The sequence below is a fragment of the Trichoderma citrinoviride genome (assembly GCF_003025115.1).
Source record: "Trichoderma citrinoviride strain TUCIM 6016 unplaced genomic scaffold BBK36scaffold_2, whole genome shotgun sequence".
Lineage (NCBI taxonomy): Eukaryota > Fungi > Ascomycota > Sordariomycetes > Hypocreales > Hypocreaceae > Trichoderma > Trichoderma citrinoviride.
Genome location: NW_020194710.1, coordinates 445,434 through 460,079, shown reverse-complemented (window position 1 = coordinate 460,079; position 14,646 = coordinate 445,434). Strand labels below are relative to the sequence as shown.

The window sequence follows — 14,646 nt, the reverse complement described above, 5'->3', positions numbered from 1 at the left end:
GCGGGTTCCTGCTCGCCTGCTTCTTAAGCTCATCTACAGGCAAGTGTCCATATGCCATTGCAAATTACACGGTACCTTTCGGATAACTGAGAATTTACGTAAATTTGATCCATGATGAACAAGGCTTCTTGCCTCTGACTTCTAAGCTGGAAACTGAGGAAGCCGAAAACGAGGTTCTCGCCGAATTTTACTTCGAGTACTCAATCTAGGGCAGACCTCTGTTCGTCTTGCTCTAGCAAACACATTCCTGCATTTTCAATATATTCTTACCATTACTATGGTCAGTTCTTCGCTGGGTAGGTATTTGAACTTCTATGATTATTCATTTTCAGGATTTGGACGGCACCTGAGAGCCAAGGCAAGGCTCACTCCTCTTTCCACATAAAGCTCCCGAAGTCAAATATTGAGGGCTGGAGAACCTCAACCATCAATTTGTTTCTCTATTGTATACTTATTTCACCTTTCGCTGTTTAAATACTTAGGTACTCTTCTCATCTTTTGAGATCGTTAATTGATACGCGGAACGACATTGTGCAGTTGCCGCATGCCAGCTCTTTCCATTTTGAGCCGTGTGCTTACACACAACCCACACGGCCCACTAACCTCCAAAGTCGGGCATCTCCATCACTCAACTCCCCTTCATTACCCGACTTTTCCAGCGCCCTCCATCACCAACGCGTCGTTCCTCTTCCCCTCTCTCTCATCTCATACTTTGTCGCGCTTCGATTCTTTAGGAACGCGCCATCTCCCAACGTCCCTCGCGTTTCCGTCAATCCTTCACAATGAGACGCTCAGCATGTCTCTCCATCATCATTTCAGCACTCGCGGCCCAATGCGCACGCATAGTCCAATCAAACGACGACGGCTGGGCCGAATCCTACATCCGATCATTCAACGACGCGTTAATCGCCGCCGGCCATGAAGTCGTCCTCTCTGCCCCAGCAGAAGACCAGTCAGGAACCGGTAAGCCCTCCAATCTCATTCAAGCACACATCCCTGCATACCCCTGATACCGTTCATTGACACCCGAGATATGTCAGGCTCAAGTGACGCATCGCCAACTCCCCGAAATGATCCCTGCCAATACAACTCCTGCCTCCCCAACGGCAGCCCGACAGGCTACAACGCCACCCGCCCCGACCTCAACTGGGTCAACTCCTTCCCCGTCACCTCCATGAAGTACGGCATCACCACCTTCGGCCCCCAGCTATGGAACGGCTCGGGCCCGGACCTCGCCGTGTCCGGAATCAATGTCGGCACAAACGTCTTCGTCCAGCTCCCCTTCTCAGGAACTGTCAACGCAGCGACATTCGCCGCCCGCGCCGGCATCCCTTCCATCGCCTTTTCCGCAGCATCTGTCGGTCGAGCGCCCTTCGACATGGACCCGACGCCTCTCCGTAGCATCCTTTACGGCCAACTCGCCACTCAATTGACCAACAAGATCATCTCATCCGGAACACCGTACCTCCCTTCAGACGTCTTCCTAAACGTCAATTTTCCAAAAGTCGAGGGCAACTGCACCGACCTCTCCAGCTTCAAATGGGTTCTCAGCCGTATCAACCCGGGCATCATCTCGCCACCAGATGTCGACCTCTGTGGCGGGAATCGCCTGCCTACCGAGCTGACCGTCATCACACACGGCGGATGCTTCATCTCCGTCAGTGTCGGCAACGCTCAGGACAAGACTACTGCGCCCAACAGCAAGCAGGCCGTGGTGCTTGAAAAGCTGCGTGATATGCTGAATTGTCTACCTAACTGAATGTACCCCATGTCAACGATACCTGTACAGTGGCATCGCTCGTATCGAACACTATCATGAGAGGAAACGTATAAACATGTGTCACATTATTGTAACATTTGGTCTTGGGGTGCGGGATAGAAATATAATAGAAGTTCTTAGCAGATCTGCTACTGAAAATCTCGGCTGTCATGGCGAACAACACTTCCTTTGTTGAGCATTAACTCACCAGTTGCCATGGTCTTAGTATGCTTGGAACAACAGCATATACCGCTCTCGCCATCCTATCCCATTAGCCTAGCAACAGCGCTTCCGTTACTCGAAAGGACCCAGTGCAGCTTGTTACGATCGTCTCTCCCTTTACATACATGCTCTGGCTCATCTGAAACCATCTCGTGATCACGCAGCCAAGGGGGCACCGATTTCAAACCGCACTTGCTACAACGACGCACTCTGGAGAGCAGGGAGTCCCTCAAAGACAGAAAAGTACCACTAGTAGCCCACGGACGCGGCGCGGCACCTTGGGAACTCGGCAGGTCGACTTTGGCACCGTTCGCCAACAGCAGCCTCACTATAGCTTTGCGTCCCATCCCGGCAGCCCACGACAGCGCCGTGCTGCCGGAATGATCGACGAAGTCGACCTCGGTGTAACTCCAGGGATGAAGTTCTTCCCAAATGATTATGCGCCTGATGCAGGAAGCACGGTGCTGTCGCAGGTTGCTCAAATGAGCCTTGCGGTGCTCATTAAACCTCCTGAGTAACAACTTCACTACAGCCTCGTGCCCATTTTGAGCAGCCCACGAAAGGGAGGTGCGTCCAGAAGCGTCCACGTGATTGATACGCGCCCGGGCTGATAGTAACGTGTTAACTGCAACAGCAAAGCCACCTCGAGCAGCGGCCAGTAAGATTTCACTAGGTCTTTGCCTCGGATCAGCCTGTCTAGGATCTAAAGCAGCTAGGCTAGTCGTCAAGGGATCAACGGGGTAATGTAAACGATATTCCCTCAAAAGGGGAACGAGATGTTGCATGTTGGTCCTCCTCAGAACGTCATCCCAACAGTCATCAATGTGACATTGCATATAGCAGAGCGCATAGGATGCCAGAGGCCTTGTGTCCAGGTACTGCGCTTGGTAGTCATAAAACTCCAGAAGCCCGCGTGGTGTATTGGAGAAAGTTCTCTTGGACGCGCCGGCTGCACAGATCGTAAGGTATCGGATGCAAGTTAGGGCCAGGCAGAGACTTGCATGTGCCTTTTCGATTCGAAACTCGGATTTAGCTGCAACCCCGGTAGCGTCGAGAAAGAACTCGCGGACAGTCTGGTGTATGATTTGAACCGTCCTTTTGTCTAGAGACTATCAATTATAATGTTGGCGAGTAAAAGGGATGAGTTCATACCATTGTGCTGCTTAATCTCCAGAAAATTACCCCCACAAGAGATGATCAATCTCTCAGACGTTGGGACTCGTTTCTCAAATGAGTCATCAGAGAGGTCCAGTGCCGGATCGATATCCAAACTATCGGGAACACCCAAGCTATGAAGCACTTCGTCCACCGTAAGAGGTCGCCTTGCGAAGATCACAAACTGAAGCATCCTCAAGCCATGCGACAGACACAACTTGTTGGCTTTCATTTTATCGAGCATTCGCGCATAGACGTCCTTGAGCTCGGTAGGAATTTGCTTCAACATTTCGAACATTTCCTGTTCAGAGTATCCATCCTCGTGGAATCTTATCAGCTCTTCTCCGACCAGTTTAACCCAAAGAAACACTCCGTGGGCATTTCTGAGTATGTAGTCGATCATTTGCGCAAGGAGATGGGTCAGGTCAAGACCCTGGAGTAAAGAATCTGCAAACTTGGCGATATCTGACGATATCTCATCTTGTAGTCTGATGAAGTCGAGAGCTTTGTCCCTGCGGGCTTCTAACTGTGCGACTGGTCGGCTTGCAATGAATATCTTGACGACACAGTACTTCATTTTGGAACATATGTCGTAAAGTAGGCTCAAGACATTCCGTCTGTCTACTTCCTCGGATTCGTCCGCTGCATCAATAACAAGGTAGAATCTCTTTGATGTGGGATAGTCCTGTAATGATCTTAGTATTTTCTTCAGCGACTCGTAGTCCCAGATTATGTCAGGGCCGCATTGCCGCTGAAGGCGATACTCGAATTGGCATCGATGATAGAAGAAGGCCTCGTCCTGATACACGATGTCATGAAGGAGAGCGAGGAGCATATTGAAGTGGCTCCTTTGAAGTTCGCCGTCTCGAAAGCTATAAAAGAACTTTGCCACGACAGCTCCCTTGGCGGCTGGCTCCTTGGTTTGGAGGTTGCGATCAAAGTACTTTGTCAGAGTACTTTTGCCACTGCCAGGTTTTCCTTGGATATAGAGAAGTCGTGAAGTTTCCGGAGCGGACCAGCTTTCATACTGGCTATGTGCCCAAATCCACTCGAAGGAGCCGCAGTGTTGTTTTGAGATCTTGCCATAACGTGTGTTCTCAAAGTAGAGACTAGCTAAACACTCTACATCCATTCTTGTCAGTATAATCTAAGACGAGACCCAGGCCAGATTACAAACAGACCATTTCGTTCTTTATCGTGCTCGATCTGCAAAACCCGCGGAAAGTATTTCTCAACACTCAATGGCGCTTGACCTGTAAGTAATACTTTGGTATTCGTGTTCCGTCGGTGAAGGTCGTTCAGAAGTATGCTGACATGGCGAAAAATTGAATCCGACTCAGTTCCTGCGTCGATTCCGTCGAGCACAATCATGGAAGGTCGTTGCTCTAAACCATCCAGAATTATTCTAAAAGCGTCCAAAAGGTCCTCTGCCGACACATTGCGCAGGAGTTCCTGCAGTCCTTTGAAGGATCCCTTCCTGTGAAAACCATCGTTGAGCCATTTTTGGATACTTTCATTCTGAAAGATTTTCTGCAGTAGCTCATTAAAAAACGTGCGGATGATGAGTATTTTCTTGCAGATGGGCGAAAAGTGCACAATCTGCTTCAAGAATGTGTAAATGAGGGCGGCTGAGAGGCTGATGTCCCCATACGCAAATGACTGGCTAGTGACATGAGCGCTTCTGACGATGTTTGGGCATGAGAAGGATAAAACAAGGCGATTAGACTTTTTTTGCTGTTCCACAACGCAGGATGAGGCTCGGGATATTTGGAGACCTGGAGGAGCCAAAAGACAAAGGACAGGCGGGCCATCGGCAGACATCCAAGACCGGTAGTCCATGTTGCTGAACACCCAGGCAAATAAAGGGTCGTCTGGGTCAAGTTTTGGTACTTCAGGTAAGCGTTGTTCTTGCCCCAGTGCCGGCAGAAGCTGAAGCAATTGTTCCAGCTCCATTCCATCAACAGTCGACCGAATCGTATCCTGCGCGCATATACTCGTCAGCAAATTTGTCTGGATATTCTCTCCTTTACCTCCTGTTCGCGATACACATACATATAAAGCAGAGGGGTTCAGGTCGGACGGGATAGCTACTTCAGCAGCAGGAATAACCGACAGAATCTCCTTGGCGTATGAAGCAGCTGTTACCGCCGCATAGGGTTGCCACTTCTTGTTTTTGTGTGAGTCGGCATAATCGCAAATGCCCCGAATCACAAGGCATGGGAGGCTGTCCATAAGTCCTGCGGCCTCCATTTCAAAGCAGAGGATGCCCTTTTCTTCCCGGAGCCTGTCTCGGGTTAAGCCATGCCTCATGACCTGATTTGCCGAGCCGATGAGGCCATAATGGATAACGGGGTCTTTGTCCTGACGAGGCCGTCGACTCAATAGAGCTCCCCTATCGCAGCACTCGCATGTTGATTCGCCTTCAATGTGTTTGTATTCGGCTCGAAATAGCTGATCTTGCTCCAGGCCAGGGTGATCGAAACGCCCACGCATCATTCCATTGAACCGTAGCATGGTATCGATATGTGTCGGGATTTGGCTTCCTTCCCTCTGATGGCGTGCTCGCAGTGTCGATACGCTGGTTCTCACTGCCAGTGACGCTTTGTTCAGCGAACCAGTCTGGACGAATTTGCCTTGGCTCATGGTTTTGCCAAAGTCGTATTGTAGAACACCGCCTGCGACGTCAGCCACAATCCAGAACAAAGAAATCAGATACTCCCTTACCAGAATCAACAGTAGGGCAGCTAACCACCACATCGCCAAGCCGAATATCCTCTCGCGGGTCATCGCTAGGCATTCCCGGAGCTCCCCCTCCAATGCCCACCATCAAGCCAAAGCGGACGTTCGGAAAACTGCGCATCATGTTGGTCGCTGCCGCCGCTGCAGCATTCGTACCTGTCGTTCCTGCTGGGAGGCATGCCATCACGACGTTATGTTCACCCATACGCCCCAAGGTGTAGGTGTTGGGATCGCCATAAATCTGTGATGAAGTCGGAAGTTCTTCATCCAGCATAGCTACGGATGCAGCCAACTCGATCTCCAAAGCGCATATCCATCCCACGGTGAAAGCATCCTTCGTCAGATTGCAGGGCCGAAAGTTTGCTCCAAACGTTGCATCTGCGGCTTGATCCTCTAATGAGCCGCCAAGGCGAATGCGCTTTGTAGTTGACTGTCCGATTGCTGTTGCCGAACGTTTCCGCTCGCTCATTGTTGAGGTGGGGAAGTTCAATGGTGAGTGACGTCGTGGAGATCAGTCAGAGCAAGGTATCTTGCGATGAGATTCAAGTATGTAGTAGCGTTAGAGGCCAACTGAGAAGAGAATCCCGAAGAATGTGCACAGAAAGCGACCACAAATGCTCACCTTGTAGTGCATTTAGCACAAGCAGTAGATGAAGCACCGTGCAATCACTTATCGAAGGTTAGGCTCTCAAGGCATGATTCCCGTGATGAGGCTGTGAGCCCCTCCTGCAACAAACTGCCCCAATGATTGGACATCGCTCAATCAGCCGCAAGACTGACGCGGTTCCTTGGTCATCCAATTGGCCACTCACAAACACAACAAGCAGCGCATAGCAGGTTGGTTTTTGTGTAACCTGGGTGCCTGAACTCCCCGGTCGATCGTCCCTTGGTCAAATACTTCGGCTGACTTCGCCTCATTTTCATTCACTATATGCTCTCCTATTTAGGGCCAGTCTTACCGGTGGGAATGCTGAAGAGGACGACTCTTGGTCCCTTCAATCCAGCCTCGCCCTCTGCCCAGTCGTTCATGCCCTTGTCCACTCTGTAGAATCCTCTTCGCTCGAGCTGGATAATGTCGTCCTTCTTCAGCTCACCAACGCCGGCCTCACAGACGGCATCCTCCATGCTGGCAGTGTTGGGGTTCAGGAAGTCCTCGAAGTTGTCCTCCTCCTCGAGCTTGTCCTTGGTAATGAGGTAATCAAACTCCCACAGCTCAGCGGGGACCAGCTTGAAGCCCTCGGCAGACAGCCAAGTGATCTTCTTTTCGGTCTTCTTGAAGTCTCCCTTCAAGTTGAGCTCAAGCTTGAAGCTGGTGACGGGGTCATCCGATGTAGAAATTTCCCGAACAAAGGCGTTGCCCCAGCCCATCAAAGTGATTTCCTCGTCCGCCTTGAAGCTCTTGGCATCGGCCTGGTCAATGAGAAGACTAGGCGAGAAGATGACCTTCTTCGTACCAACGCTCGCGTTCTTCGGGTGCTTGGGTCGCTCCTCAGTGGAAACGGCGGCGGGAGCCTCCGCTCCGGTCACGGCAGCCTTGGCCAGGTCCTTGCTCAGAAGAGCTGTGAATCGGGGAGCGATAGGATCAATGACCTTCTTGTTGTTGGCCCAGAATGTGGTCCAGTCCATGTTGACCACGTTGCGGCTGGGGCCTTGCCTGATGATGAAGTCCCGCAGCGCTTCAATGGTCATTCCACGTCGTCGAATACCACGGATAGTGGGCATTCGGGGGTCGTCCCAGCCCCACACCAATCCAGCATCAACCAGCTTCGCCAGCTTACGCTTGGACAGGAAAGTCCTGACAAAGTTGATTCTAGAGAAATCCCACATGTGGACCTGGCGCAGTTTGAGGGTGTCAATGAACCATTGGTATTGAGGGTTTCGGTCGGTGTACTCGGTGGATCTCAAAGCATGGGTGACTCCCTCGTAGCTGTCAACCACGGGGCATGCAAAGTCGTACATGGGGTACATCTTCCATTTGGTGCCGGTGCGGTGGTGAGTGTTTTCGACGTTGCATCGGTAGATGACGGGATCGCGCATGGCCTTGTTGGGGTTGTCGAAAGAGATCTTGGCACGAATGCAGTGTGCCAGACCTTCCTCAGATGCCTTCTTCATCTCCTCGAAGATCCGCAGGTTCTCCTCGACGGTTCGGTCACGGCGCTTGGAAGGGATGCCGTCCATTCTCTGGCTACGCATCGTCTCCTGGTCGGTATCGTCGGCATATGCCTGGCCCATGGAGATTAACTTCTTGCACATATCATACAAGTAGTCGAAGTAGTCGGAGGTGTAAGTCAAGCTGTCGGGCTTGATGCCCATAAGGGCGAGGTCCTCGACAATGGCATCCTGGAACTCTTCCTTCTCCTTGGCCGGGTTGGTGTCGTCGAGTCGCAGGCGCATCTGGCCTTTGTAGGCAACATGGCCAAAGTAGTCGCTGAGCAGGGCAGCTTTGGCGTGTCCGATGTGAAGGTAGCCACTGGACAAGTGTTAGAAGTGATGAACAAGGAAAGATCTGTGAGTTAAAGGGGTGTTTGTCATACGAAGGCTCGGGTAGGAATCGAGTAACGACGCCCTTGTCGGTGTCCTGGAGGGCGAGGTTATAGTTGGCACCACCCTTGGTAGCCTTGACAGCAGCATCGGCCTTGGGGGCCTCCTGGATCTCGGGATGCGACTGCTCGATGAAGGTGAACCATCGGGTCAGGTTCGGCAGTCCATTCTTGCGGATGAAGCCAATGGCGACCTTGTTGGCCCGCAGAGTCTGCCAGATCTTGGTCTCGAGCTCCCCAAGAGTGTAGCCCTCAAGGTACGACCGCAGCGTCAGGTGCTTGTCCAGGTCCCTCAGAAAGGGCTCAATGGTGCGGAAGTCGCCGGCCAGCTTGCCGGAGATGGCTTCGAGCTCCTCGTGCTTCATTTTGCTTGGCTGATTATGACACAAATGGCGATGAAGACAGAAGAAGCAAGACAAGCTCCTCTCGTGACTCGGACAATGATTTTTGGGCGCTTTGGTGGGGGGGAATGGAGGGGCTTTGGTCTAAGCACGACGAGGGGCCAGTCGTGCCATATATTTCGTTATCGATAAGCCGCTGCTGATTTTTTAGCCTAATTTCCGAGGCACGAGGCAGCAGAATATTGGCGAGCGTCGAGTCGAGGTTCTGGCGCAAACCCGATATCACATCTTTGGGCTATTCCGAGGTCGACAGCCGGCAGCGAAGATGGCACCAATTGACCGGTGTCTGGCCTCCGTGGCCAGGCTGACACTCTCACAACCTTCAATACGGCCGGCGGCGCCGCTGATACCCCGATTCCTGGCGCCGGCGCTGATACAGTCTCGACAAGCCTCCGTGGTGCGGACAAAGAAGACGAAGAAGAAGGCTGTTCCAAAAGACTTCAAGCGACCAAACTTGGAGAAGAGGGGATTTCCACAGTTCACGCTCTGCGATGCTATGCGGTATGATCTGCCAAAGCTGCGACAAGGAAACCAATGCTAGAGTTGCTAACCGATTACATAGAGTGCTACGGGCCGTGGAAGTCGGCCAGCCTCCCGCCTCGATCAAGTACGAAATCCACATCAATCTCAAGACTGCGCGAAACGGCCCCGTCATAAAGAACAGCATCCGGCTGCCGCATCCCGTACAGAGCGACTGGCAAATCGCCGTGATATGTCCCGAGGGCAGCGACATCGCGACTGCTGCCACCGCCGCGGGCGCCGTGGCTGTCGGAGAGGAGACCCTGTTCGAGGCTATCCGCCAGGAAAAGATTGATTTTGATCGTCTGATCTGCCACGAGAACAGCGAGAAGGCGCTAAACAAGGCTGGCCTGGGAAAGATCTTGGGACCCAAGGGCCTCATGCCGAGCAAGAGGATGAAGACGATTGTAAGCGATGTAGTCAAGTCCATTCGCGACTCGGCAGGCGCTGCGGACTATCGAGAGAGGCAGGGTGTCATCCGAATGGCCATTGGACAGCTTGGCCACACGCCTGACCAGCTCAAGGCCAACATTCAGGCGCTGTTGAAGAAGGTCAAGTCGGAATGCGCTGAGATTTCCGAAGAGGTTTCCAAGGAAGTGCACGAGGTCATTCTGAGCACGACCAATGGTCCGGCGTTGAGTCTGAACGGCAGGCTGAATGATCCAGAGAGCGGAGTCACGGTCGAGGCATTGTCAGGTGTCATGTAAGTCAATAACGACATGTATAAAGTGTACAATATCCAAAACATTGCATAAAATAGAACGCTCGATATCAAGTTTTTGTTATGGGTATCATTATTCGGTTTGTCTCGTTACGTATTTAGCGATCATCTTCCTCGAAGAGCCTTGACGGCGTCGCTCTGTGCATCGAGAACTCGGTAGACGCCGAGATAGCCCAAAACTCGGCCTTGACCAGCCGTTCCCGCAGCTCGCGCTTCCTTGAGGGCGTTGTTCAAGTCAAGTAAAAGTGTATTCCGGCATTTGGTCAGTCGCGCTGTCAGCTTGGCAACGAATGCATGGCTTTCATCCAGCTTGCTGATCAAGGCCCCAACCTGACTACACTCGCGAGCCGAAGCCAGCAGTTTTGAGGGGGGGCTCCCTATCAAGCCTTCTACAGCCTCTGCTTCAATGTCTTCATCGTCCTCGCTGTCGTCCTCCCACTCGGCAGCTTCCTTCTTTGGTAGGCTGTCCAACGCCAGCGTCTCCTCTAGAGTAGATAGCCGTTCCGAGAGTTCCAGCATCGTCCGTCCCTGCTCAATCTCCGAACGCACGTCTCGCAACTCATTCGTAAGCGATTCTGCGTCTCTTCTGCGGTCGGCAACCTTTTCCTTTACTTCTTGGACGGCTCTACGGAACCCAAGAAGGGAAACCTTGACATCTTCTACCTTTTCGTCGCCTCCCCGCAGCTCCGACCCCAATGATAGGAAGGCTGTGTAATTTGAGTTGACGAGCTCCAGCAGCTCGTTGCTGATGGTCGCCGTTCGCTCGCGCAGGTCTGACCGCAGATCCTCTAGGGTCTGGTGACGATGGGGGAGGGCTGAGAGATATTCGGCCGGCTGAAACTCGGGTGCTAAGAAGTCGGATCGTGGAAGGGCTGCTGGAAATGGTAGGGGAGCGTCGTCCTCGGTGTCTGAAGAGTCGGAGGGGAGGTTGAAGGCTGATCCGCCCTGTCGGCTAGAGCGCAGCGGCAGAGAGAGGGGAAGAGCAGCCATGGAAAGGGTTGTGATGGGAATTGGTAGGTAACGCGGTTTTAATTCAGAGAGACGCAACAAGTACTTGACCGAGGCGTGTCGACAGCTGCGCTACCGTCCTCAGCAATCGTGGGCTACCTAATCTGAGATGGAGTTGGACATGTTGCGGATGGAGCTCGTTGACGACAGGGTCCCAGATATCGCATTTTTGAATAGCCCCACTATATGCATACTGAGCTCACAGCTCATCCAAGGTAATTGGCCTACGATGAACCCTCCATTAAGCAACGGCGTTATTACAATTCTTAGTCAAAGCAACTCGAACGTGCTCAATATCAACATTGAAGTTCATGCCCTAGATCTTCTGCAACCAGCGATGTCGGTCGGGTCCAGTATTTATGATGCTGCCTTGCTCGGAGGTCGAGCTGCTCCGCCTAAGAGCTCGGCAAGCGACAGGAAACGGATAGCCATTGATCTTCACCAATCGCTCCATCAGGGCAAGAGAGTGGATGCAGATCTGTCGAGCGACGTGCAGCAGGATTTCTTTTGATGCTGGCTGTGACCCGAATACGAAGATACATACCTAAGCGAGCGTGAGTCTTCTCGTCGCCTTACTCTTCTAGTATAACGAGGGCGGACAAGATGTTGTTACCCTGCTGTATCTTGTACTTTTCAAGCACTTCATGTGCAGCACCGGCACTGTAGCAAACCAGACTAATGTGAGGTAGGCGCAACCATGGCTATCGATAGTCACGAACCCTGAATTCACATTGAGACCAGACTTGGATCACAAGTAGCACAAATACCGCAAGAATCCCACGCTTTCTCCCTCCAAGAGCTGCCAAGATGGAGAAAGCGATGACTCGTGGTGGAACCGTCGCAGGCTGGATCCACATGATTGGCCAGCCTGGAACAAGTGGGGAGCGCCGAGTTTGGATGGCGCGTCAAATTTTTATCAATCAAATCTTATCAATCGATCAAGCCCACCCGCAGTCTCCTGGAATCGGACCATGGGCTCGTTATAAGAAGCAGTCCGGGTACGCTCGGGTCACGAAAAGAGACTTTGCAACCCCCTCTGCCCCCGCTTCCATCTCATTTTCCTGCATCTTGCAATCTCATCATTTCCATCTATACGAGTACAAAGCAGCCCTGCAGAAGGCAGAGCCTCGAATCCCTATCTGCTGCTCTGACCTTCACTAGCTGGTCTGCTCGGTGTAAAGCCAACGAGTCCTCGAGAGCATTCCACATTCCGCCGCTTGCAGGCTGCACAAGTTCACCGGCCTCGGTCACCACATACCGGGAATTTTGCCTTATTACTTCCGCTCTGCATTTCGGGAAATTTTATCCCACTGCAACTGCTTCCTCGCACCAGGGGAAGCTCAGCGACAGACGGCAAACAGCGACTAAAAGGCAGTGAGTGAACTTGCGGTGCATAAGGCGCCCCAGTTTTCCCTTCTCGGGCTTCCGAGCTGCCGCCGACAGCGAATCATCGATCGTCCCACGTCCGAACCCACCTGGAACTCGCACCACCATGGCGAGCCTTTCGCCAACGTCACCTCCTCATCTCTCCAGATCCCCAGAAGCCTCATCGGCCGGCAGCAGCAAATCACACCGCGCCGTCAAAACCGAACATTCACCATCCGAGGCTCCTCCCGCCGCTCCCAAACGAGCGCCTCTTCCCTCCCAGCCAAAATCGGCGGCCGCGCCACAGGCCCCATTTGTGCGCATCTCACTGCCGCCCGTCAACAAAATGTCCATGACGGCCGTCATCAGCCCGAGCCCGCCCACGGAGCAGCCGCAGCCAAAGATGTCCATGACATCCAAGGAATGGGTGATTCCGCCGCGGCCCAAGCCGGGGAGGAAGCCGGCCACTGACACTCCGCCAACAAAGCGCAAGGCGCAGAACCGAGCAGCCCAGAGGGCGTTCCGCGAGAGGCGGGCGGCGCGGGTTGGCGAGCTTGAGGAGATGCTGGATGAGCACAAGAAAGCACAAGACACGCGGGAGAAGGAGCTAACGGACCAAATCCGCAACCTGGAGCTGGACGTGCAGTCGTTTAGGTCCAGATGCCTGCTGCTGGAGAGCATGCTGGAGCGGGAGCGCCAGGAACGCATCCGTGCCGAGATGCAGGCAGAGACGCTCAGCCGCAGATATGAGCAGGCCAACCTCCGGTCAGAGAGCCTGGGCTCGCTTCCGCCGCCCTACGGTCGGCAGCAGCAGCAACACCAGCACCACCCCCAGCAAAGGCACAGTCTGTCGGACAGTCGAATGGCTCAGCAGCAGAACACGACGCGGCACTTCTCCATCTCCCAGATCGTCACGCCGCCTGAGATGGTAGACATGCAGTCTCCTCACGACATATCCGAACCACATCTTACCTGCGGTAGCTGCTCGCCAGATGGACGCTGTGCCTGCGCCGAGGAAGTCCTCGCATCCGTAGTCAGTGGATGCGGCAAGTGTGGATTCGGAACAGCCTGCCAGTGCCTGGACGACAGCGTCAAGGTGACGGGCCAAGGCCCCGAGTTGAAGCGCCCTTTGTCGCCATCGGGAGGAGCATCTCAAGAAAAGCGCCAGCGGCCAATGGCAGCAGCCAGCACCGAAACAGACTTCACCTCCCTATTCTCGCGGACGACGCAGCAGCCGTCGCTACCTCAGCCGAGCTCCATCATCTCGCAGCTCCCATCAGCAGACTCCCTCCCATTCAGAGATAGTTGCGGGTTCTGCAAGGACGGAACGTATTGCGTATGTGCCGACGCCGCCATGGCCACTCCCGCCATGACACCGGCGGACTCCTCACCTCCAGTGACGAGACAAACCAGGACACCCCCTCCCCTGGAGTCTGACGTCGTCACGCCATTGCCGCCCATGGCCATGGAGATGACGGCTGACGGAGCAGTCAAGCTTCCGCGCCGCAAGCCAGCGCGCTCCCAACCGCAGCCGCAGGCAGACAGCACGGCCGCCCGTGGGAGCTGCGGCCCCAATGGGCCGGGCACATGCGCCCAGTGCCAGGCAGACCCCAAGTCGGGCCTCTTCTGCAGACTCATGGTGGCCAGCTTCAACCGCGAGCAGGGCGGCGCCAGCGCAGGCGGGGGTTGCTGCGGCGGCAAGGGCCCCGGCGGCGGCTGTTGCAAGTCGAAGCCCAGCCAGGAGAAGATTACGCTGCCCAGCCTGCCCAGCCTCGGCTTGAGCTGCGCCGACGCGTACCAGACGCTGTCCAGTCACAGCAACTTTGAGCAGGCGGCCGACGAGATTGGGTCCTGGCTGCCGAAGCTCAAGGCCCATCCGACGAGCGACCCGCGAGCAGCGCAGGCGGGCAGGATACCGATTGAGGTGGAGGCGGCGAGCATCATGAGCGTGCTGAAGGAGTTTGATGTCCGCTTTGGGAGGGAGTGCTAAAAATGGCTTATTCTGATTCGAGTTTTGCTAGAGGAGTCAATTGCTCAGTGTAATATATCACCTCCTCCTTGGCAAGGTTACAGCTTCGTCTTTGTGTTATGCATGTAGCATCATGTGTCGTAGGAAACATTTTGAAAGGAGACCTGATTTTCATCAAACCATGTGTCATCCTCCCTTGCTCGTAGAGTACTCAGTCGAACAAGAGTGTTCAGGGTAGCCTGTGTCAC

The 14,646-nt window shown here is 53.6% G+C and overlaps 6 protein-coding genes across 6 annotated transcripts; 3 read left to right on the top strand and 3 right to left on the bottom strand.

The window, feature by feature from the left end:
- Nucleotides 1-782: 782 nt before the first annotated feature.
- On the top strand, nt 783-1,759 carry BBK36DRAFT_1111228 (sure-like protein; the record flags this gene model as incomplete). Its single annotated transcript, XM_024889683.1, has 2 exons — nt 783-963; nt 1,041-1,759. 2 exons carry the CDS (start codon nt 783-785, stop codon nt 1,757-1,759), a joined length of 900 nt encoding a protein of 299 aa, XP_024752706.1.
- Nucleotides 1,760-2,022: 263 nt separating this feature from the next.
- On the bottom strand, nt 2,023-6,344 carry BBK36DRAFT_1111668 (hypothetical protein; the record flags this gene model as incomplete). The annotated part of the gene is made up of 6 exons (XM_024889725.1): nt 2,023-2,389; nt 2,489-3,083; nt 3,134-4,214; nt 4,310-5,116; nt 5,189-5,811; nt 5,861-6,344. The coding sequence occupies 6 exons, from the start codon at nt 6,342-6,344 to the stop codon at nt 2,023-2,025; spliced, it is 3,957 nt and encodes a 1,318-aa protein (XP_024752705.1).
- A 444-nt stretch (nt 6,345-6,788) lies between these two features.
- BBK36DRAFT_1134195 (glutamyl-tRNA synthetase) lies at nt 6,789-8,783 on the bottom strand (the record flags this gene model as incomplete). The annotated part of the gene is made up of 2 exons (XM_024892224.1): nt 6,789-8,345; nt 8,410-8,783. 2 exons carry the CDS (start codon nt 8,778-8,780, stop codon nt 6,815-6,817), a joined length of 1,902 nt encoding a protein of 633 aa, XP_024752704.1. The 3' UTR covers nt 6,789-6,814.
- Nucleotides 8,784-9,081: 298 nt separating this feature from the next.
- On the top strand, nt 9,082-10,042 carry BBK36DRAFT_47042 (ribosomal protein L1; the record flags this gene model as incomplete). The annotated part of the gene is made up of 2 exons (XM_024898115.1): nt 9,082-9,317; nt 9,379-10,042. The coding sequence occupies 2 exons, from the start codon at nt 9,082-9,084 to the stop codon at nt 10,040-10,042; spliced, it is 900 nt and encodes a 299-aa protein (XP_024752703.1).
- Nucleotides 10,043-10,161: 119 nt separating this feature from the next.
- On the bottom strand, nt 10,162-11,046 carry BBK36DRAFT_1110021 (hypothetical protein; the record flags this gene model as incomplete). Its single annotated transcript, XM_024889534.1, has 1 exon — nt 10,162-11,046. The coding sequence occupies one exon, from the start codon at nt 11,044-11,046 to the stop codon at nt 10,162-10,164; it is 885 nt and encodes a 294-aa protein (XP_024752702.1).
- A 1,510-nt stretch (nt 11,047-12,556) lies between these two features.
- Nucleotides 12,557-14,419, top strand: BBK36DRAFT_1186944 (basic leucine zipper transcription factor domain-containing protein; the record flags this gene model as incomplete). The annotated part of the gene is made up of 1 exon (XM_024896514.1): nt 12,557-14,419. One exon carries the CDS (start codon nt 12,557-12,559, stop codon nt 14,417-14,419), a length of 1,863 nt encoding a protein of 620 aa, XP_024752701.1.
- Nucleotides 14,420-14,646: the final 227 nt, after the last annotated feature.